Source organism: Lasioglossum baleicum, chromosome 2 (assembly GCF_051020765.1).
Source record: "Lasioglossum baleicum chromosome 2, iyLasBale1, whole genome shotgun sequence".
NCBI classification, from domain to species: domain Eukaryota; kingdom Metazoa; phylum Arthropoda; class Insecta; order Hymenoptera; family Halictidae; genus Lasioglossum; species Lasioglossum baleicum.
In genome coordinates, this window is record NC_134930.1 from 8416675 (window position 1) to 8434295 (window position 17621).

General features: G+C 36.3%; 2 protein-coding genes across 4 annotated transcripts in view; one reads left to right on the forward strand and one right to left on the reverse strand.

Moving 5' to 3' along the window:
• The window catches only part of LOC143219220 (protein O-mannosyl-transferase TMTC1-like), a 719300-nt gene that overhangs the window by 621557 nt on the left and 80122 nt on the right, over positions 1-17621 (reverse strand). The window lies entirely within an intron of this gene.
• On the forward strand, positions 4945-13644 carry LOC143219389 (protein mesh). The gene is made up of 7 exons (XM_076445401.1): positions 4945-5231; positions 5452-5795; positions 9221-9231; positions 10412-10639; positions 11308-11495; positions 11577-11892; positions 12596-13644. Exons 1-7 carry the CDS (start codon positions 5089-5091, stop codon positions 12773-12775), a joined length of 1410 nt encoding a protein of 469 aa, XP_076301516.1. The 5' UTR covers positions 4945-5088; the 3' UTR covers positions 12776-13644.

Sequence of the window (17621 nt, forward strand, 5' to 3'; positions counted from 1 at the left end):
ACTTGATCAATAGTAACAAGCTAATTAATATTAACACATTACCGACGGTGATTATTGCATAATTTTGAAAAATCTATGGTACATAGCTAAACACTTTTTAATGGAACCTTCAATAACAACAGCAATTTTCGTTGTGAACTAACAAGTCACCCTAAATAACGTCATCTAATAGTTTCATTTAAGATTGCAATGTAAAAGCAAATTTCTATGCTTTCTTTTGGTACAGCACAATTATCGAAAATCCTATTAATAGGCTTCCGGTAGGTAAAGTATTCAATTCATTTGAAAATTTAAGGTATCCAAAAATGACTTTTTTAAAAAAGAAAATAATGACTCCAGAAATGGGAAACAGTATGAAAACAGTGGAGGATAAATCAATGTCGCAGGATGAATTAGCAAATGTTTTGTATCGAAGATCAGCGTCAGGGACCAACATAATTTATTAAGTGCCCTGACACTTGACTCGATTCTTCGCATCATGGTAGACTAATTCAAACGAAGAACGCTGGGACTATGTATACGTTTGCGTGAATTTTGTGTCGACCACCCAGTCGCGCCGCGCCGCGCCGGCAGAATCGATATTTCGTGAATTGTTAGTCCAGGAATTCTCTCGACTGACCCATTTCCTACGGCTTTATTCCCGAATGAAATATTATCGCGACCCCTTTAACTTTTCTTGGTGCGTGCGTAGGTCGTATCGCGACTGAGCTTGTAATGATTTATAATCCTGATACTTTATATTTTTTTTTCTCAGCTTCTTGATATTGACTGCATAGAGTGCGAGGGAACAAGCGGACTAGAGAGTGCTGAAAGCGGTTCGTGTAAATGTTTGTCGCGCGCGCGGAATTATTTACGACCGTAATTTTATTTTGTCGGGGACGGTAGCCACTTCCATTTCACTGTTTATAGTTAATAACCTAGAACTTCTTATCGGAAAAGGGAAGAGTATAAATAAGAAATTCAGGTATACCCACAGTGCTTTTGTTGAAACACATTTCGTGTTTCATTTCACCTAAAATAGCTCCAAACCAGCAGAAATTTAAACAGATATATGTATATTGTAGACTTTACATTGGGAGAATATCTCAAGTGCATAAAAAAGAATATTGGCATACTGAGTCTTTTTTACGATAATGTAAGAGGTAGAATATTGGTGGAATATTATACTATTGTACTTTGTTATATAAAACAAAACGATGTGCTGGTTCAGGAACGTTGATAGTTTGCCATTAAAATGCGGCATCAAAGACGAGAATGTGTTATAATTTCAATTCACGATATCGCACTATAATCTAGAAAACATGTTAAGTGTTGAAAATATAAAAATAACCATTCTCTCACTACACTTCTTCGTAGGTCTATTGATTTTTACTAATCTATTTTTATAAATTCTGACTGCTTTCATGTTACAGTAAAGTCGCGATAGTTGTCAACCAGCCTGTGTTCTGTACGGACAACTATCGCATACCGACATTATTTCTTTATGACTGCGTCTACCGCGCCGACCGTCCTAGAGTTTAATCGAAAGCCAAATGTAGAGAAGGACAGCATGTAAGTACGGATCAAAGAGAACACGCGGGCCTTTGAACTGTGCAACGGCGACTGTCCGCGTTTCTTTCTTTCCTATACGCTGTCCTTTCTTATACGCTGGCTGGCAGTGGAGTGGGTAGGCACCTGACAACTATCGCGACTTTACTGTGTTTTTGTCTTTAGTGAGTGTTCTGACTGGATAAAATAAATATTTACACTTATGAACGGATCTTTTATTACTATATTCTTAGACCGTAGCGCTTTATTTAGTTACTATGCAAAGAGTATTGGACTTATGTATTACTTATATTTCATAATTAAGCATGTGTTGAACAAACAATACGTTCCACAATTATTAAACTCATCTCCTACACTACAAACTAGCTATATTTGAGATATCTTTTCATAATTTTAAATCAATTTTTAATAACGTTTCACCTCGGAGCATGACGGATCAGACTCATTCACTTCCCAGTAATTGTACACGCGGTACGTCTAAAGAATTGTGCCTTTTTATTATAAAAATTATTTATCGGGGGAGATTGTCGCAGACAACTCTTCAAGTGACCACTTTTTAAAAAGTCAAGAATGATTTTCTGACACGTAACTACACTCCTCAAAAGAATTAAGGGATCACTTGTGCGAACCCAAACAATTGGTCCCACTTTACGTGATCATAACTCCGTCAAAAATTGCCGAATCGATATCGTTAAACAATGGTTTAAAAGGCTGAAACCTCTAGATTCAGATGCTCTGTTTCAAATTGTTGTTATGTTGGTTTTTTTACAAAGTTATAGCAAGATGAAGACAACATTGACGGTTAACAAAAATTTTGTGCAACTTTGGAACATTACACGGGGAGCAACAAATTTTTTTGATAAATCGCGTTAATATCATTTGGAAGGGCTATCTTTCCTGTGTAAATTGTGTGGTTGTTGAATATTGTGCGATTTTTCTTATTCCAGTTATTCAACATTGAAGTAAATATGGGCTTTTTAACTTTAACTGGCTTCAGAAAGCGAAAAAATTATCGTAGAATCTTGCGCAAAAAAGCAATAGAAAGAGCGTTTCTTTCTCTTCATGGCTCATCTTTTGTTTTTTCAATTTCATTAACATTTCGATATACAAGGTGTTTCTGAAAATATGCTTAAAAAATGCACAATTTCCATTTTTCCTTTAACACGCTATATCTCGGCGAAAAATGATCGTAATACCATGATCCGAACGTCAGATTGAAGCAGAGATTCTGCCGATTCTATTGAGTACACCATGAACTCGTTGCGACAATTTTTTACCTATGGCAGCTATGTTTGAAGCAGCGGCTGCCTGACATCTCATCTTCTGCCTGAAAATTTGGACCAAACTCGATTCAAGATCAAAGAATTTTCGATAGAATCGAGATAGAGCGATGAAATTTTTTTTAAATTAAAGCTGAAACTTTGCAGAATATGGGACAATAGGGAGATTATGGTACAAACGTTTTTTCACGTTGAGAAAATTCGTTAAACATGTAGAATTTCAAGAAAATGTGGTTTCTCAAATACCACGCGCGGAAATTTCTTTTTAATATGCTATATATCATTTCCCGTAGATTTTTTCACGCTAATTTCAAGTTTGGTCTCAAAATTTGTCTACGACCTCAAGATTTTGCAAGAAATCGATTTTTGTAAACAGAACTAATCTAATAATTTTGCCAATCCAGATTTGAAATCAGTGTTAACCCTCAATGTTGTCTTCATCTCGCTATAACTTTGTAAAAGGCCAACATAGCATCTGAAACTAGAGGTTTCAGGCTTTCAAACCATTGTTTAACGAAAACGATACGGTAATTTTTGACGGAGTTATGATCACGTAAAGTGGGACCAATTTTTCGGGTTTGCACAAGTGATCCCTTAATTTTTTTGAGGAGTATATAATGTGTTAAAGGTTTAGGATGGACAAATGGGTGAAACATTGTTAAATAATTGAAAAGAGTTATGGTGAAACTGCAGAACAGCCATCTACCCACCGATTTCGATAATGTTTGAATAAATTTAATTTAACTTATCCTATCTTTCAGCTAATCAAAAGAGCCGAGTGCATAGATACACGTTTGATCCACTGCGGTCTCATTTTAATCTTGCAGAGATTTATATCGTTGAGTTAATATGGAACGCTAATAAAATCCGGGCAGAAGCAGTTCGTTAAGAATTTTCTTTCAGATTCGCGTGCCGGCGAAAGATAGCTAAAGATACGACTTCCAAACTCATTTCGGCGCGCAAAAAATAAGTAAACTTACGACGGAGATTGTATTTGAAACTTCTGTAATTAATTGATAAGAGTAACTTCCGAGGAAAGCGGGGGAAGCGAGAAAATTTTTGCACGGTCGGAGACGAACTGTTCGATATTTTAAAAAAGTTGCGGGGGAAGAAGTGGAGCGACCACGGGAAAGAAGTTAACTGTCCGCTTTGTGACGACGAGTTTGAAGTTCCCTCCGGTACGACGACGGAGTCCTTCGAATTTGCATGAAAAAGGAAACGGGCTTTCGAGCAACTGGTATATAAGCTACTCCCAAATGAATGCAAATTCTTCTTCGAAAGCCTCTCCAGATGAGAGGCCGGGAATTTGCTTACATAAATATGGTGTTATTGTACAGGGAAATATTGCTTCGTCGTCACATCCGCGGCGCTACGCCCGCGAAACACACTAACTAACGTCCGAGTTTACCGCGGGGGTGGCATAAAATATTCATGTTTAATGGTAATTCCGACGCTTTGCCGTTGACAAAGTTCCCGAGCACGAGTTAATCCCCGAAATTCGCCGATTCCCACCGAACGCGTCGAGGCCCTGTAAACAGGAGACTCTAAATGATTCAGAACGGTGAGAGACGTTGTTCAAACGATGTTCACTGAAAAATACGGGGTGTACCACTTATCGACGTCCATTACGGAAAGTGGCACATTTCATTTGTCTTACGAAGACTAGCACATTCCAATTTATTGCAAGAAGCGGCACGTTTCAATGCTTCTGCCAATAACAAGCACGTCTCGAATATACCACGATAGCAAGCACGATTCACATTTCTCCTCGAGCAGTAGCTTATCTCAAACGCTGCAGCGAGAAGTAATACGTTTCATAAAAAGTTTTAACCGATACGTTTCGAATCGGAATCTTGAGAAATGTACGTTACAAACTGCAGCTGATACTAACATTCAATTATTTGAAACTTTGTCAATCATTGTCAGATACAACAAAGTCAATATGCGAGAATTTAAATGATTCACAGAATGATTAATAGAGCGAATTTAATTTTTCTAAACAAGTGCAACAATCGTGCGATGCGTCGCGGTACTTCAAGCACGTGCAATTTCGTGTTTATTTCATTCGTTTCAGTTTCCATGTTAGCTTATCCACCTGCAGTAAGGAGATAAACGCGCGTTATCGTAATATAACGTAATCGTTATATAATATAAATAATTGATATCAGCGCCGTTATCGGGATTCGCGTTACCTGAAGCGAGGCTCAGTGTCTTTGGACATACTAAACGAATCGGTTCATCCACCCTGGACGTATTAAAAATGCGAAACGATTCACGTTTCGGTTTCACAACATGGACTGTTCTCGGATGTCTTTTGCTTCTGCTGGCGGGCCAAATATCCGCTCAGAACCAGGATCAAACGTTCGAGGCCATGTTCCGATTAAGGATTAAGGTTCCGATAAGGTTTAGTGAATCCTAATAAATTTCGAACATAATTCATTACATAATTTTTACTACATATAAAAAAACTGGAGTTCCTATTTGCGTTTCTTCAAGGTTTAAATAGGGTTTGAAGTGTATGAACTGGGTTTGTATGAAACGGTATGAAGGTATGAATTCTCCATAAGATGACGTGTTAAAATGTGCAAACTTTAAGTTGCTATAATTCTTAAACGGCGCAGTGAATCGAACCGAACTTTGGCAATTGCATTAATTTAGTAAGAATTATATCTTGTCAAATTTTCAAAAATTTTGTTGCGTTTTTATATACCTCCAGAACATTCTTAAACGAAGGCGAGACCAACTCGAACAACGATGGAGCATGGGTACTGGGGACGCCGAAAATCGTGAACAAGGAAATGGAGGACCTGGGCGAAAATGACAACTCCGTGGAGAGCGTCGACGACGACGGAAAAGTGCCCGCGGGCCCGGATTACGCCGAACCGGAACCGAAGGAGCAAGTCACTTTATCTGAAGGTATATCCGGTAGAACGATTGGAGATAAAAACGAAAAGTATGTTAGATACGGTGAATGTTTCGGTATCAATGGGCGTGACCGCTATTTTCTATGTTTCGCTTCCATTGTTTAGGAGCTCGAGGTTTGTTGTCTGAAAGTTCATCTTTTCTTTTCTCTCCATAAAACACGCTGCACTCATATTATTTTTCGTTTTACCGTGCTTAAGAAGATCGCTCATCGATCGCACGGCAGAGTTATTTGTTGCACGGCTCCGCTAACCAGTTAGATCTTATCTACATCAGTTACTCAATCCAACGGGAATCGCTCATGAATCACTGGATATACCTGCCGTTTACGCTTTCGTTATGAGTACTATGTAGGTGCATAATTCGCTGTCTTTCGTTCGCGGTGCTCTCAGATCTGAAACCCCTGGCACACGCGATGCTTGATGTCTAACCTTTGACTGGCATTTTTGAAGAATCACCCTTGGATTTTTCGAAAATTTTGTAATACTAATGTAGATTCAAATATGTAATTTCAAACGCCAAATATGTTCCCGATAAGTTCAAGAAACTTTATATACAGGGTGTATCCGTTAAGTTATGTCACCATTTTTTAGGCATTTCCAGTAGTGCAATTAAAAAATGTTTTAGACAAAAGTTTCTCAGTACTTGATGAGCTACATGTTCGCATATTCTTAAATCTGAAAAAATGTTTTTTACGTAAAAAAGTAAAGGTCACCTTGACTTTTTTAAGTGGCACTATATGTTTTCAACATCATAGGATTGTTTCTGACGTCGAGACGAATTTAACAGTTACTATACAATGACCTTGAAATGACCTCAAACTTGAAAATTTTGTGCAAACGTAATTTTAATGAAGAATTATTTCTTACAATATAAATCAAGTTACATTAGATGTTCGAACTGCGATCCACCTTCTGTGATACAGAACTCCACTCTTTGTATTACATTTTTCGTTGTTGCCATAATTAGGGCGTCTCGGTTTATGTTATCACATGCAGTTGTTATGCGATTTCGAAGTTCCTGAACATTATTGATTGCTGTATCGTATACAACAGATTGTAGATATCCCCAAAGATAAAAATCCAACGGAGATAGATCTGGAGAACGCGGTGGCCAACGAATTGGACCATACGTTCCTATCCAACGATTTCTAAACTTGTTATTAAGATATCCCCTAATTATAATAGCATTGTGGGTAGGACACCCGTCTTGTTGAAGGTACATATCGTTCCTAATGTTCAGTGAAATGTCTTGCAATATGTGTGGAAGTTTTTCTTCCAAAAAGTTCAGATATCGAGCAGCTGTCAAATTTTTATCAAAGAAATATGGTCCGATTAAGTAACCATCTAAAATACCACACCAAACATTGACACTAATTTTAGTTTGAAAGTTGCGATCTCGTGTCCAGTGTGGATTCTCTGTTGACCAATAACGTTGATTTCGTCGATTGAATTATTTGTAAAATTATTTGTAAACACCATTATTTGTAAATTTAGATTCGTCTGTCCACATGATTTTCGTAAATAATTCAGGATCCTCTTCATTAGCAGCAGCTAGCCACGCCAGGAATTCTAATCGCCGCTGTCCATCGGTAACACGCAGTTCTTGAACTAATGTCATTTTAAATGGATGATATTTGTATCTTTTCGTAATTATAATACTTTTGACCGACATATTCAACTGTTTTGCAACTTGTCGAATAGACGCGTGCGAATTGGCTTCAAAATAACTGAGGACTAATATTGCATTGTCTTCGATTGTGACGGGTCTACTGTGACTAAGATGTTTGCCATCAGGAAAACCACGTAAAAGCAATGATTTTTGAAGATAACGGAACGTTTCTCTAGAAGGACAAATCCTATTTGGAAACGGCTCTTTGTACAATCTTTCCGCCGGGCGTGCACTTTTTCCACATTCATTGAAAACAGATAACATATCATATCTTTCTGTATTTGAAAACTTACTCATTCTGAAAGATCAAATCGTGATATACTAAACTACGACTGAAGGAATACTATCTATAAGCTGATTAGATCGATGACACGATGACACACTGATGATTCTGAACCGTAAGTGATGAATACAAACATAATATGGGAAGCGACGAGAATAAACATAAACCGAGACGCCCCAATTATGGCAACAACGAAAAATCTAATACAAAGAGCGGAGGTCTGTATCATAGAAGGTGGATCGCGGTTCGAACATCTAATGTAACTTGATTTATATTGTAAGAAATAATTCTTCATTAAAATTACGTTTGCACAAAATTTTCAAGTTTGAGATCATTTCAAGGTCATTGTATAGTACACTGTTAAATTCGTCTCGACGTCAGAAACAATCCTATGATGTCCAAAACATATAGTGCCATTTAAAAAAGTCAAGGTGACCTTTACTTTTTTAGGTAAAAAGCATTTTTTCAGATTTAAGAATATGCGAACATGTAGCTCATCAAGTACTGAGAAACTTTTGTCTAAAACATTTTTTAATTGCACTACTGGAAATGCCTAAAATATGGTGACATAACTTAACGGATACACCCTGTATAAGTGAAGGCACTCGTAAGTGAGTAATTTTCAAGAAAACGTGAAAAATAATGTTTCTGGACGTAATAATAATCTTTCGATAAAGGCGCGATAGACAAATATATAATAGTTTCTCATATTAATTAAGAACAAGCAAGCCACACGAAATATTGACCAATCTGTTCCTAAATTAGATTCTATATGGTATTAATTTCTATTCTTTAATTGGTACTAATCGTTGCAAGTAAACGATATAAAGTAACCACCTTTAGTGCTTCTGGCTTTACTATAGGTCAACTTCTGACACAAAAATGTCTATAAAATTTGAATAATACAATTATTTTTAAAAAATTCGCTCTGTCACACAATGTAAGAAGTTCAAACAGTATTTTCACACACACGCATAGAGTCTCCCATTTACTATTATTCAGAAATTACCCAGAGAAATTGTCTTAACTGGTCACCTATATTGGTGCTTCTACCTTATGTCAAGTTCGAGAAAAAGTTCAAGAAACTTTATATTTGCGATTATAGAAGTTCTTACAGAAATTCTCTTTGGGGTCATGAGAGAGTCAGGATACCAATCAAGAGTTAACCCTTAGCACTCGAGTGGTGTGACCCAGAGTCATCGTTAAAAATTACTGTACCATTATCCAAAATATTATTTACGTTATTAAATATGTCGGTATCTAATCAATTACTAAACATCTAATCGTAAGTATTGTATGAGGTATTATATCAATTTCATATTATTATTAAACTATTGTTAAATATGTCGGTATCTAATCAACTACTAAACATCTAATCGTAAATATTGTATGAGGAGTATTGTATATCTATTGGAATATGGGTATATAATAAATCACTCACGATCAAATATGCAATAGAATTTATTCTATTAAATATAGAAGACACGTTGTGAGGCACGTCTTTACTAATTGACAGATATGACAGAAGTGAGGATCACTCCAGAAAATAACAGACGTCGATCTAAGAAACAGATAAGAGTTGAGAGTTTCATGTCGTAGACAGCATTGATACAATGTTCATTTATATAGGTGTTCGAGAGTGAAACAAACTGAATTTACCTACTAAATAAGAGTAGATTATTTTTGTCAATGTATAAATTCCAACAATATCAATTTCATATTATCATTAAACTATTATTAAATATGTCGTCATCTAATCAGTTACTAAACATCTAAGTAAGTATTGTATGAGGTATTATGTCAATTTCATAGTTATAAAAAGAAACAAAATCATATGTATACAAGGTGTACATTATAAAGAGTTACGGACGAATATCTCCAAAAATATTGATTATACGCAGAAATGTTTCAGATGGAAGTTGTTCAGTACCGAGAGGGACATCATGCGGTGGGGCTTTTATTTTTACCGGCGGACACTCCACGACGGAGGTCAACTTTCTTTTTTTAAGTGGAATATCCTATTTTTCATACCATATATCGATAGAGTATCAAATTCTGAGTCTAAAAGTGTTGACCTCCATATGTCCTAAAGCTAATAGTTAACGAGATATTATCCAAAGAAGAAAGAAAATTGTTTCGATAATATGTCGTTAATTATTAAATTTAGGACATATGGAGGTCAATACATTTTTACTCAGAATTCGATAGTCAATCGATTCATGATACCGAAAGTAGGTCTTTTCATTAAAAAAAAAATCAAGGTGACCTTCTCACCTTGCAGTGTTCATCGGAAAAAATAAAAATCCCCCTCGGAACTGAACAACTTTCATCTGAAACATTTTTGCGTGTAATCAATATTTTTGGAGATATTCGCCTGTAACGCTTTATAATGTTCACCCTGTAGAATGGAATTATTCCAGGTCGGAAGAAATGTTTAATTTTCGAGTTAAAATAGCCCCGAGTGCAAAGGGTTAATATGCGTTAAGTTCCGTGAATTGTTATAGTCTCGAATTCTGCTGGCCTGAGATAGTTGCAAACTATCGTCGTAATGTAACGTGCAATCAGTTGGGTCGTTATACTTTACAATTACCTGTGTTCTGTAGCGCTTAGGGCATTGTGTACATAATGTGCAATCGACATCGACATGGTGAAGTTATTTGTACAAATTCATTTAAATGAAATTCTTGTAGATTCGGATGATCCCCAGGCGGAGAGGTACGCGCCTTGCCCGCCTGACTCAGAACCGGGCTATGTCATAACCAAACAGCGATTGAAGGAGATCCGATCGCAGTTTATGTACTGGTACTTCGACACGGGCTACGACGGCGATAAAATGAGCGATTATCAGAAAGAGATCCAATCGTCGACGCCTCAGATACACAAAAACTTCAACTTTCAGCTGCCGTTCTACGGATTCAAATTCAATTACACCAGAGTACGTCGATGATCAATAGACTGCCAAGCGTTTTGCTGGTTCCCGGTATTTCGCAAATTCGCAGATGCCAAAGTGCATGAACATCCGCAGTCTAATGACGAGACTGTGGATTTTTATGCAAAATAAAAAAATGATCTTTCAATAATCTTAGAAACTTGTCAACAGAATAGACATTTTTAAAACGTTAATTTTCGCGAGTACAAAGTTAGTTTATAAGCCTTACGAAAGGCTTGTTGGTATCTTTAATATTACTGTTGGCATAGGCGAGGATAGTATGTATTACAGTTTCATCAACTTAGATTCGAGGAAATACCGACGACGCATTGAAAGCTATCTCATCACACCGATGATAATAAGAAATGTCCAATGACGAATTAACTCGTCACCCTTGGTTAATAAATAGAATGAACTATTTAATACAGCGGCGCGGCGCGGCGCCCGGGTCCGTTTTAACCCGGAATATTATAAGCATTATCGAACTTGTTCGAAGCGATAAAATTAAGTCGATAGTTAGTGATTTAAAAAAAATAAAGAAATCGAACATGAGTCTGAATGAACTTCAACGCAACCAACGATAGATTAACAAATACATTAATATTCCATTCCTTCAGATTGACTTTCCACTCCCTTAAAATACTCGCATATTAAACAAATTGATCACGTTTTAGGTATCTATAAATGGTTATTTAGAATTCAGCGACCCTCCATTCCACTACACGTATCCTCTCGTGTTTCCCGTAAAGGACTGGCCGAAAAAGAACGATCCTAGTTTCATAGGAATATTCTTCAGCAAATGTCGCATAGGGGAAACCAGAAGATACGATACAGATCAACGACGGCCGGGAGTTTACTTCAGGTACGCGAAGCTCGACTTCACAATCGACTGCGAAGAAAAGAATATTATCTTTTAACAGCACTTCGAATTGAAATGTTTCAGGATGGAAGGGGATCTGCAATCGAGGAAAGACCAGTTCGGCGTGGAAATGCGAGAACGTGTCAAGTGGGACATCCGCGAGGGCATCATCGGCGCTGAATCATTCGACCCGAAACACGCTGCTATAGTCACTTGGAAGAACATGTCTTTCGCTGGTGGTATCGACAGTTCGCTTTACAAAACGAACACCTTCCAGATGGTCCTTGTTACAGACGAAGTATCAACTTATGTGATCTTCAACTACTTGAACATCCAGTGGACCAGTCACACCGAGGCTGGTGGTGATATTATCAGCGGAGAAGGTGGTGTTCCGGCTTTCGTAAGTTTCAATATTCTTGTTTGCATCTTAACACATTACCGACCGGTGATTATGTTGTATAATTTTGAAAAATCTACGGTACATGGCTAAACCCTTTTTAATGGAACCTTCAATACCAACAGCAAGTCGCCCTGAATAACGTCATCTAATAGTTTCATTTACGATTGCAATGTAAAAGAAAACTCTGCTTTCTTTTGGTACAGCACAATTATGAAAATCCTATTAATAGGCTCCCTGTAGGTAAAGTGTTAACATCATTGTTAACAGTCTCTTATAAATCGAAGATTAGAAGTCTCTTAGATAACAGTCTCTTAGAAATCGAAGGTTCGGGGCTTTTATATGTCACAAAAGCAAAAAGTAGATTTATCAGTAGTTCACAAAAATGTGAGAATATAAAATTCCACAGAATTTAACACGATTTTTACTTATTTCGGATCTATAAAGAATACCACTGAAAATAAGATTTTATTTCTTTCTTGAAATTTGCTTGCAATAAAAAATCGCATAAACATCCGCAGTCTATTTATGAGCAAACATGATTGATTAGCACTTTAATGCTGTAATCCGGCGATGCCGTTCTTACCACGCGTTCAAATCGCCAAGTGGTTCGTAACGCTCACGGTTTTATCTAACGAAAATAGAATTTCCTGGACTATCGGCGATCGATATGAAATAATATTGTTAATGTTATTCTTAATGCTAGGTCGGCTTCAATGCTGGCAACGGCACCCGGAGCTACGAATACAAGCCTTACTCACAAACACACAAGATTCGCGATCTAACAAGTAGAGGCTGGGTGAATGGTTTCCCGGGACGACACATCTTCAGGATAGATGAGAAGATCATAACGGGAACGTGCAACAGAGATATTGATAAAGCTTGAACCTCTAAGGAACAATTAATTCTTCGCACTCGGTGATCTCGTTGACATGTTTCAAAAATGCATATTTTCTATTTTAAATCAATAATTTAGGTATTAATCGATTAACATATATTATGTATGTTATTTAATATAGTACAAACTAATATATGTAGCACCAAAGATGACATAAAGTTTATAATAATGACAGAAAAAGTTAAATAACTTTTTTATCGATTGCGGAAAGTATGTTGACAGCATTGAAACTTCGTAATTGAGTGTATTCTTAACAATAAAACGACATAATTAATATGAAGATTGATACCCTTTGTTTCTTATGACATCTTCAAGACTTCTAGGCATACTTTCAAACAATTTATTTATAACATTTTCATCAATACAATTCCAAGCACTCAGTTGTGCTTGTTTAAAAACTGATTTATTATTCCGAAATTTCTCACTTATGTTAGACTTCTCAGTTACTGTTTACATGTGCGGTCCTTTTCTACGTATAAATATTAATAAGAAGGTTCTAAATATTAGAACCACGCCATCTAAGAAACAGCACGAACTCGAGGGTTTTCCTTAGATCAAGACTTAACTGTAGTTTGTTTATACAATAGTATTCTTGGACTAGAAAGAAATAGAAATTCAATGTAAAACGTTTCACTTCAGATATGTGATAATAAAACTATGTGATCTATTTTGTAAATATTGATATTTACAATATTTGTTCTCGAAACAAATGTACGAATTTTTATGCATTATTTCCCATTAATAATATGGAAGTCCTACGAGAACTCTGTTTCACAGACAAAGGAATAGAGCTTATCACATAATCCAAATGACGCATGTAACTATTGAATTCCTCTGTAATTTAAAAATGTAATAAAGAAAATATATAGTGTACTTAAAAACTATAATGTGATTACTGTTCTTTATTAAAAATGTGATATTTTTCAAAATTTATTTAGAGTGTATAAATTCTTCATTTAACATCAATGCACTTTTGCCCGAGTCATGTCTTCGTTAAACTATGTAGCATTAGCTCCAAAATACACTTAAATGCACTTGGCTTAAAAAAGGGTAAGAATCATTTGAAGTGGATTTCAGACTATAAATTTATAATTGTATACAATAAACATATTTTTATCGAAATACATTATTTATTATACTAATGATTATAACAACACACACCATCTTTTTTAAACCTCTGTAATCTGCACTTTCCATATTTTTTTGTATTTACTGGAATATCGAGAAAGATATCGATTTTATATTCAGTGTCGATGTGTACATTGAATACTAGTGGATCACAAAATAACACGATTAGTAAGTAGGGTAGGTATTAGTAAGTGGGTAGGCACTGGACAGTTATCGCGTACCCGATCGCGGACAGTAAACGCGACTTTACTGTATATTTTATTGTTACTTTTTGTTGTGAAGCTGTTTCCTCTTTGCAGTAGCGCCTAAAGTCGCCAGATTAAGACTTGTCTCCCCACTCTATTTTCCCCTTCTACGACGCTATTCCCCCACGCTTTCCCCACGGCTCAGCTATGTGACGCATTTCATCTGTGTCGTGCATGTGCCACAATGCCACGTGACTAATCCGGTACTGGTAGAGAGGGGGTAACATTTCCCCCTGAACTCAAGTCAATTCCCCTGATCTGGGGAATTCCCTTGAACTCTGGTAGCGCCTTCAAATAGCTTTGCAATACAAACAAACAAAAAGCAAAATAATTACGGTCTGGAAATTTCACGTGGAATAAAATCTGGTTTTACGATACAAGGAATGCGATCGATGCTCCAAAACATAGAAAGCGCAATGCATAGGATGCAGCACAACCGGTGACATAACTCGAATACTCATGATTCCATGTGCAAAAATAAATTGAAAATGCAGAATAATATTTTCCTGTAAATCGTTTCGGTGCTGACGAAAATTCGGTTTGGATATCGGCCAATTGCGCGCGGTATTAATAATTAAAACTTAAACGAAAAAATGTCCCACATTTTTATACATACAAACACTCATCCATTGATTTACATTTTCACATGGTACTTTGTACATGTGCCAAAAAATATATCATTCTATGATATCCAATAAAATTATTATACATGTAATAGGTGTTTCAGAAAGAAGATACAGACGAAGGAAATAAGCTGCAGTGGCTCACAAATGTATTGACATTATAAATTTTCGATTTTCGAAAATTCTTTTTATGTAAACTATTGTTAATTTCCTAAAATATACTCGTCCAACAATAAATCTGGGCTTAGTTTGAAGCTTGGGGGCTACTGTTTTCATAATTTATCGGTCACGTTCTTTTAAGTTGTTTTGCGTAATATAACGGGTGGGAAACTGAAGACATGAAACATGCCTAAAAGCATTTGAACATTCTTCATAACTGAATCTACCATAGATTTGAAGATTGAAGCTTCCCTTTAAGAACGACCCCTTGAAACTTAATGTACGAGCTTTTGGGTCGTTTTATGAAACTGAAAGGAGGCACAAGTTCAGTTTTGTGAAGCTCTCGAGTTATACCTCATCTTACTTCAATGTCGGCGATATACTTTTCACTTGAAGTTCAATAGAACGACCAAAACAAAATCGTATACATACAGTCGCTGTACAAAGTATTCGTACACCTTTTAAAAACGAATAACTTTTTCACAATTGGACCCAACAGCTTGAGTTTTTTTCAGGCGTTAGAAGGATTTGTTTATTAGCCAATGTGTAAATAATTTTTTTAAAATTGTTATTGGTCGCAAATGCTGAGGAAAAAGTAAAGATCATGATCTCTACATTTTTTATCTGTGCCTGTATTGAAAATTTAAAACATGTATTTTGTAAATCTAAGTCAGTTATATACATGTAAAAAGTTTCTTCGAAATAGATCAAGGTTCTTATGAAACATAATTGATTGAAAATACGAAACATTGTAAGAATCTGCGATTTGAATCCTAAATTCAATGATTTTGACATCTTACAATGTCCATAGCTTTTTTAAGCGTCAACCGATTCATTGAATGAAACTTTGTACATGCTTATAACTGGTTTAGATTTACAAAATACATGTTTTAAGTTTTCAATACAGGCACAGACAAAAAATTTAGAGATCGTGATCTTTACGTTTTCCTCAGCAATTGCGACCAATAACAATTTTTAAAAAATTATTTACACATTAGTTAGTAAACCAATCCTTCTAACGTCTCAAAAACACTGAAGCTGTCGGGAAAAGTTATTCGTTTTTAAAATGTGTACGAATACTTTGTACACCGACTGTATGTATAAAGTTTTAGGGGGCCGTCGTAAACGGGAAGCTCCAATCTTCAAATCTACGGTAGGCTTTGTCACAAAGTAAATTTTCCAACGTTTTTAAAGACATTTTAATTTGTAGCATTTGCGAGGAAATACGTGGTTACAGCTTTTCACCCTCTGTATCATGCAAAAACTTCGTAGAAGAGAATGAACGTTGCAAAAGTAGAGGCTTCAAACTTTAAAAGGAGGTAGTGTGACCCTGTATTTACGGAATTACAACAGTTTAGCCCCTTTACGGACGAGCTTTGAGAAATGTTACAAAAATGATTTAATTTTTTGTTTAATTAACAAAATATTACCAATGCTTCTTTTTAACGAGTTTATTTTTATTTCTACTGTTGAGAAATTCTGTTGTGAATAGTCCTCCAATAGACTCAATTATTCTTTGTTGATCGATAAGGATAAAAGAATCAGTGACATCGATATTAAATAATCGAAATAAACCGAAAAATTTAGGATCGAATAATATTTACTTAACACTTTACCTACCAGGAGCCTATTAATAGGATTTTCAATAATTGTGCTGTATCAATAGAAAGCATAGAAATTATCTTTTACATTGCGCAATCTTAAATATAACTATTAGATGACGTTATTGAGGGTGACTTGTTAGTTCACAATGAAAATTGCTGTTGCTATTGAAGGATCCATTAAAAAGTGTTTAGTCATGTACCATACATTTCTCAAAATTATGCAATAATCACCGGTCACATGTATTAACTGGTATGTAACTAATTGTGAGTCTTCAAAACGGACGCCACAAAAATGAACGACAGAGCCGCTTTTATAAGAATTACCCGCTTCTATAACAGAAACAACTGAAAAAGAGTCGCGCTTTCTTCTCCTTTTTTATAAATAATGATCCGAACAATTTTTCCCGGGAACTTTTAACCCCGGTCTTCCCTATATCCAGAACTAGTCCATCAATTGAATGATTTAATCCATCCCTGAATAATAATTTCACTCTCTTGAGTGAAAGCAGCATTTTTATTCCACCAAGATTTTCAAGTTGCAAGGGGTGGAGAAAGAAAAGGTCGCAGGACGTGCGCAAACAGTTTGGTCGGAAGGTATTCGAGTAATTGATTACGCCCGGTTTTCGGACTGAATCGATAATTGGCTGACACAGGGGATACAAAAACAATTACCAGGCAGGATTAGGGATTGGCGTGCCGTGTACCGGTATATAAAAGGGCCGCCGGTGGTTGCCGGCCGTGGCGGTGGTGGCGTGCCAAGAGATAGTAAGCAACTACCGACTATGCACCGCGATCCTCCAATCAGACAAACGAACGACCCAATCCCTCAAGAATTCCTCAAAACGCTGAAGACCGCATAACACGTCCAATTTCGTCGCTGGCACGCAATTTATCGAACCCGAATACCTACGTTGCACCGCATTAATTAAGCTCCGACCGATGAACGCTGGCTCATTTTGAAATCACCAGTAACTCGCGAAACTTGCACAACTGCCATGAAATTGATCGCTATCGCTGCAACATAAATAAAAACCTCGTGCACACTGCTGTATCATGAATAGCGACTGTGCTGGAA

What these genes read in the sequence shown, in the direction of transcription:
- LOC143219389 (XM_076445401.1), top strand. Translation starts at nt 5,089, where the DNA reads ATGCGAAACGATTCACGTTTCGGTTTCACAACATGGACTGTTCTCGGA. An exon ending in TCAAATTCAATTACACCAGA is followed by an intron (nt 10,640 to 11,307) that starts GTACGTCGATGA and finishes ATCACGTTTTAG; the next exon opens with GTATCTATAAATGGTTATTT. An exon ending in CGGCCGGGAGTTTACTTCAG is followed by an intron (nt 11,496 to 11,576) that starts GTACGCGAAGCT and finishes GAAATGTTTCAG; the next exon opens with GATGGAAGGGGATCTGCAAT.